This window comes from Anopheles coluzzii, chromosome 2 (assembly GCF_943734685.1).
Source record: "Anopheles coluzzii chromosome 2, AcolN3, whole genome shotgun sequence".
Lineage (NCBI taxonomy): Eukaryota > Metazoa > Arthropoda > Insecta > Diptera > Culicidae > Anopheles > Anopheles coluzzii.
Window position 1 is genome coordinate 116,382,595 of NC_064670.1, and position 7,217 is coordinate 116,389,811.

At 45.2% G+C, this 7,217-nt stretch overlaps 1 protein-coding gene across 1 annotated transcript; it reads left to right on the top strand.

Annotated features, from left to right (window-relative positions):
• Positions 1 to 1,948: 1,948 nt before the first annotated feature.
• Positions 1,949 to 4,165, top strand: LOC120961396 (beta-galactoside alpha-2,6-sialyltransferase 2; the record flags this gene model as incomplete). Its single annotated transcript, XM_040385108.2, has 6 exons — positions 1,949 to 1,991; positions 2,391 to 2,483; positions 2,567 to 3,296; positions 3,374 to 3,546; positions 3,617 to 3,714; positions 3,789 to 4,165. Coding segments are annotated over 6 exons (1,281 nt in total), but the record flags the coding sequence as incomplete, so codon positions are not given.
• Positions 4,166 to 7,217: the final 3,052 nt, after the last annotated feature.

Sequence of the window (7,217 nt, forward strand, 5' to 3'; positions counted from 1 at the left end):
AAGAGAACTAGTAATAATGTTAGCGTGTACCTAGCTCACAGCACAGCCCACACTAGTGCTACTGTGCTGTCGTGGATTATCGCGGGATGGGAAGGCACTAAATAACTAAAGTAATAAACAATAAAGACTCTAAAAATTAACACGTTATCTCTCATGGTGATGGTGTGTGTGTGTGTGTGTATGCGTGTGTGAATGTGTGTGTGTATATGTTAATGATTTTGGGTAACGATTGCTGGATGGAAACGTTTGCAGGATACGGGTCACCGCCATTGTCCCTGCACTGCCCGGGTGTTAGGCTATGCGAGGGCAAAGAGATACAAACACATCACACTACACTATAATCCGTCACATCTTTGTAGTTCACTGAGAGAATGATACACACTCCATCCGTGGAGGAAACAATTGTTAAGAGTGTCAAATTGTTGCTGGAACGTTACAAGCTTTTAGGTAATTTTGCTAGAACCAGTTGCATGTGTGGAGCGGGATGACTAGCAAGCTAAACAACCTACTCTTCACACGGTAACACACATTTTCTCAGCTACATACACACCGACACGATACGTGCACCGCACTTTCCATACGTAATTTACTAGCAAACAATAAAACACCGCTATCGTACCACTAGCTCTTATACGACATTACCATGTAACGGAAAATGAAGTTGTCCCCATGAAAACACACACACACACAGAAACAAAAACATTATGCCCTCTATCCTTCTTTACGGCACCAAACCGGCCAAATCAAATGCAGCGTGCACCATAACTCCCCATCCTCCCACCAGCATAGGCAGGATAGAGTTAAATAAAACAAAACAAAAAACATAGATACAAGAAACGGTGTAAGCTTAGCCCACACGAACAACGGTACTCAAACAGAGAGCCCAAAACAAAGCCGGTACAGCCACACAAAAACAGCCAACAACGGAGACCATAGCGAGCAGCCACGCCACTGGGCGGGCCTGGGGGGTACTTGTACAATTGTGACATAGTAAATCGTAACGAGTAGGTATAATCTAATTCACGATCTCTGTACGAAGAACAGCTAACTAGAATTTGATGAATTCACTATGTAGAAAGTCGTAGAATAAAGATACTATATGAATTACAAACATGAGAATAAATTACGATTCGAGTTCGCTTTTCATTTTTCTTGTTTTGGGGCGCGGAAAGAAGATTGCCATTGACTGGAGGTAAGTATGTTTTAGAAATATTTAGATTGTTCTATTGCAGGTTTGATATGATACGGGAAGAATGGAAGTATTTGAGATAGGATGAGCCATCTACAAAACGTGGTTTGGCTGTCTGAATTATGCTTTTGCACGAAACATCCATTGGAGATTGGTTCCATCTTATTGCTAATTAACTAGATAACATCCTGTTCAAAATTCTTGTGATCTACGTGATCATGGACAATGTGTACTAGACATAATGTTGCCTCATATTATACATACGTTTATTACACTCACATAAAACATCCTCTTCATAACAAAGGCTTCATTATAACGACCAGTTTTGTGGCAAATCTTTCAACCAAAATCCAATCCCGGCATTTGATGGTTCATTAAATAGACGTTAAAGTTTGCTTTCCACATGAAACCACCTAGCACCCAGAGCAAGCAAAACCGAGGTGAGGTAGGTAGCAAGCTGTTGCTCTTGAAATTTGTGCCGAAAACACACGTTCTCCTTCTCCAGAAGAGACGAATGCGGCGCCTGCGTACTTCGGTATTCCACATAGGGCGTACTTGTGTTCGATTTTACGAACGATAGTTCATTTTGCCACGGTCTGTCGGTAGAGACCAGACATCGTTTAACGCTGTTCGCCATCGTGCCATTGCTACACTTGTTGCTAGTGAGTTTTAACTACCGTGATTAGTTTGTGCCCGGTTCGATAAGATATGCGATGTTAAACTGTGATGTTAAATTATTCTGCCGGAAAATAATGGTGAACAAAAGTGAAAAAGCTTCAACACTGCCTCCATAAAGCATGCGGTAGGAATGAATGTCCAATGAAGATTGGTGGTATGAGGTATAGGGCAGAAAGGATTTTTTTATCGAAGAATTGTTTTTCTTTGAATGCACAATGTTCTATGTACGATTCGCTGTTCCCATAGAAACGGCTACAAACTAAAGTTAGCTGGACGCAGACTATCGTTCGAAACATCCATACGAAAATACCGACCGTGTAGTGCTGATTGCATACATTTAGGAGGTTTTCCTAACACCGACTAATACGTTCGGGGTTTTCGTTTCAAAATTGTCATGACGAAAGAGTGAGGAATTAATCTGTTTTAATTTTACTTTTCAACCATGGCAAGACTCAAAAATCTTATATCCTACAAAAATGATACAAAATACCATTAATCACAACATTTTTCGTTTTTATTTCAGTAGTCATTTATAACACATACCAAATCAAAATAAGCAAAGGAAACATGAGAGTTTTAATCGAGCTATTAATAATTGCAATCCTCTCATTCAACGGTAAGTAAATATGGCATCATTTTAACAACAATATGAGTGTGTAAGTGTGTGTGTTTAATCCTGTTTTCAACACCATTTTCCAGTGGTACAGGCACGCGAAAGGCGTAGCGTGTTCTACGTCAAGCACAACTCGACCGAGAAGAGCCAAAAGTCGGTTTCATCGAGCGACGAGAAACCGACCCTCTGGCTGAAGGACCACGATGCACCTCGGATACGACCGCACTTCAGCCTAACCAAAACGTCCAACTTTTTGTTCGACCTCAATCGGTACCGGTGCAGCGAACCGGTCACCCCGGACTGCATCAATCGGACGGTGCTGTTTCGGGCCAAAATCATTGGAGAGCTGCGCAAGCGTCTGAAGGAACCGTTCACCGACGGCGATCACTATCAGGTTCGGTACGGCCGGCCACTTGAACCGGTCGCTAGTCCCGTGTGCCGAATGATGCGGGCCAATGTGCGCGTACTGTCCTGGAAGGAGCCGCCCTTTACGTGGAACGAGATCGGTAGCTATCTGCCAACGAGCCCACTGTTCGGTGACGTTACCAATGGGAGCTGTGTCATCGTTGCCAGCGCCGGTTCGTTGAAGCGATCGCAGCTTGGCTCGTTCATCGACGAGCACGACATCGTGATGCGGTTCAATCACGCACCTACGGAGGGGTACGAGGCGGACGTTGGTTCGAAGACTACCATCCGTGTGGTGAACTCCCAGGTCGTAACCAAACCCGAGTATCAACTGCTGACAACGCCACTGTTCCGGAATGTCACGATCGCTGCCTGGGACCCGGGCAAGTTCGATCAAACGCTGGCGGAATGGTATGGAATGGATACCGATGGAAGGTACTGCTTTGGGAGTTCAGTAAGATAATAGAGCCATTTTGGTGTGTCATTAGGTTAGCAACTCCAGACTTCAATTTGTTCGATAACTTCAAAAAGTTCCGGAGCAGCCACCCACAGTCGAATTTTCACATCATCGACCCGCGCAGCATCTGGAGGGCTTGGACTGCACTGCAGGATCTGACGGATGTGCCAATTCGAAAGAACCCTCCAACGTCTGGCTTTATCGGTAAGCTGGTGGACGTTAAACTAGAAGCTCTTGGTCTTGGAGTAATAATGTATGATCGTTCAACTTCCAGGGCTGGGTCTTCTATTGCCTGTCTGCCGCTACATAGACGTGGTGGAATACATACCAAGCACTCGCATGAACGGGCTGTGTCATTACTATGACGACGAGGTAAGCACCTTCCTCGGTTAGGTTCTCCTCCGTCCCACTCAGTCCCTCTCACTCCTCAATCTTCCATTCCTCAGCTAAACCTCGGCTGTACGTTCGGTGCGTGGCATCCACTAGCGGCGGAGAAGCTGCTCGTCTTCCGAATGAACTCCGCCGACGACTACAGCGTCTTCCAGCAGGGCACCGTCCGCATCCGTACCGATCAACTCGAACGGTGCTAGTTGCGAGGGCGACGACTTCCGGCACCTGTCCGACGGCCAATCGCCGATGAATAAGGAGCAATGGAATCTCTTCACCAACCCTCCCTAACACCGAAGCAAAATGTCGTCGCTGGCGCGAAACAATTAACAACGGCACGAATTAATTAAGCAATTCAAATCGACAGCTGAGGTCAGGACGGCGCGTGCCCGCGTCTGCAGCCAACGCGCGCGCAAACACACACAGCGGCATTAGACATTCCATCCAGAGCGGATCCATCGGTAAAGGATTTGTGTGTATCAAGATTAGAAATAAAGAAGCCCGTGAGGAGAGGTTAGAGAGAAAAAACAATACATGCGCTTCTAACTCAACGAGTTAGAGTCACTTCTTCCTCCGGCTCAGCCGGCATGTGAGCTCGTAACGGGGGACGTGAGTGCATATCGAATTCGCTGACATTTACACCCGCCGCTGTGTGGCAGTCGTGGAACGAGAGCAGCAATTAAATGACCACTGGCACGCCGGAGGAATTTTGCACCTTTACACCTTTAAAAAGGGCGTTGATATGCTTAGAGCCCGACTTCCCGGCTGGTGTGAAACCTTGCAGTTATTTATCGCATGCTTCGCGTTCCGTACGGTTCTTGATACGGTGCAACGACTTACATGAACCTATCTGCACCCAGTACGACCCCGGGGAAAAGCTGCAGCCATCTCACGGAACGCTCTATGTCCCTCTAAGGGTGAAGATTTATAACGCGTCCATTATGTTTTCACCTCAATTTTAAGTACCGGAAGCCACTGCCGAACATCGGTCTGCAGGCCCATGCCAACCGCGAAGCTGCAGTAAATCGGACTTTTATCGCTTGATCCGATCGCAAGCACATGCTGCACATAGGCAGCCACTGACCGAAACGTGTGAAGCCGCTCAATGCGCAGACGGACAGACACCGAAAGAGATGCACCCGCGCGTCTTTTACGACCTGAACTTGGCAAGTTTTACGAGTACTTTGTCTAGGTCGAGAGTGTCACCGTACTGCGGGCGATGCCGGTTGATGCTAATTAGCTGCAAAGGGGTATGTTACAGCAATTGCGCAGAGTTTTGTGTTTCGTGCGTTTTGCTTTTGGTTCGAATCAGATAATTACATCCCTCCAAACCGTGGACCAAAGAGCACGTTGTGTTCAATTTTGAATGTGCTCTGGATAGTAATGTAAAATCCCAAGGTTTTGGTCACTCTGAAGCTTGAGGACAGTTCCCACGGGGAATAACCAGAACAGTGGTTTCATTGCTATGTTTTGGTGTAGCGTCAAACGATTACTAAACTCAAGTGTTTGCAAATCTGTTCAAGTAAATTAGCATTTTGGAGAAAATTGGTGCTCTCGATTCGATCAAGACAATCAATTTATTACTCACAATTTCTCTTGAAGATAAATTGATGCCTAAACCATCATGACTAATCTCGTTGAAGTGCCGACATTTTCCTTCCCATCGGTAAACCCCCGTAGAACACTTTTCGGCATATTCCTACAAACTCTCAAAAAGGGGAAACCGATCACACGGCCGATTCGGCTTCTTTCCTTTTAATTAAGCTACGAGACACGAATTTCAATGCATTAGGTTACGAACTTCGATAATCCGATAATGAATCATTGGTTCGTCGGCAGCGCTAGTTACTTCTTCCGTCACGTACTTCAGATCGTGAGCAAAGGTTCAATGCTTGCGGAACAATTCTAAGGATGCAGCACTCCATCATGCCAGAAGTAAACGTTCCCTCACAATGCAAGGACACACTACTGTGTGTTAAACGGCGGTCCCATAACTTAAAGAAAACCCGTCGATCGTTCACCGTTACCGAGCAGACCGTTGTTCTTAAGGTGGTCGGGATGAAAGCAAAGCTTTTGCAAAGCGGAACAATCAGTCCTTCAGTGCATAGTGATTTACGGGAAAAGAATGCAGCCTCGCATCCGGTGCATCTCGCTCTCGTGCGGAAAACAAAAAGATGCACCACATTGGCTGCGTTGACAACCGAGATCACCTGTGCGATCGCAAATGGATGATTTATGAGTCTTTGTTTGTTTGTCGATCTTCACTTTCTAGCCGTTTGGCTTCATCGCACAATAGAGCCGCTGTAGCTTAGAGACAATGGCGGCATTCGTTGCATGGACCGCGGTATCAATTTTATGACTACATTTTAACAACAAACAAACACTAGAAACGGGAGCTGCTTTAAAGGGCATTGCTCCGTCTTGTCTTTATTGATTTGCATACCGAATAACTCACGCGATCGCAAGCAACTATTGTCACACGCTGCCTTATCACCTGTCACCTATGCATCACTCTGGTTCGGGTTATTCCCTGCACTTGAATTTTCGCCATTTCTCAATTCTTGCCCCCGGCTGCCGGTATAAACCATCCGTTCGGTAGTTTGGGCTGGAGTTTATGACGTCACCGATGTGTCAACTCCAAGATCATGATCACGAAATGTGCAACCCACCCCGCCAGATCGGCACTGAGTGAGATGAGAAATCTCACCAACTATGGGAGCTCACCCATCAGACTCTCATTGTGGTTGGGAGCTGTGGCTTTGCATCGCAACGGGGTTTTTTTTTTTTGAAGGGGTTGTACATTGGAGCAACGTTGTATGTTCTGTGCGGTTAGGTGATATAAACAAAGGCACGGGAAGACTCTCCGCTCTCGCTACTCTCACACGAACAAAACACAAAAGATTGCAGTTCGCTTTGATGTCAAACTATGGGGCGGAGCGTGGCAAAAATATGTTTGCAATCTATTAACCAGTTAATTTGAAATGAATTACTTGGCCCAAGAGTTGCTTTTCTATGAATTATTTGCCTTTTTATGGACATTCAGGGTGAATGAACTGTTCTTTTTTTAAACATAAAAAAAGTTTTCTACGAAAGCTGAGAAACGGCGATGTCATTTGTATTACAAAGTTGTAAATGGATAGTATTTTACGTATTCTTTAAAACAGTGGCGTTTTTATTGGGAGATTAAAAAGCAATTGCATCAATTTTTAAATATATTTGCTTTGAATTGAATCGTTCCTTTATTGTGAAACATAATATATTTAAAATTGTCTTGATCTATAAAATGGGGTCGGTTCAGTTGTACAGTGGTCAGCACAGACGACTTAACAACATGCTCATCTTGGGTACAGCCCTAGAATTGACCGTTTCCTCATAGCAAGGACGGTCTATTTGCTACACAATACTGAATAAGCCTCGAATCAACCAGTACAGACTGGCTTGTCCGCTTAGGGACGTTATGCCAATTAGGACGTTATGCGGATTGGAAA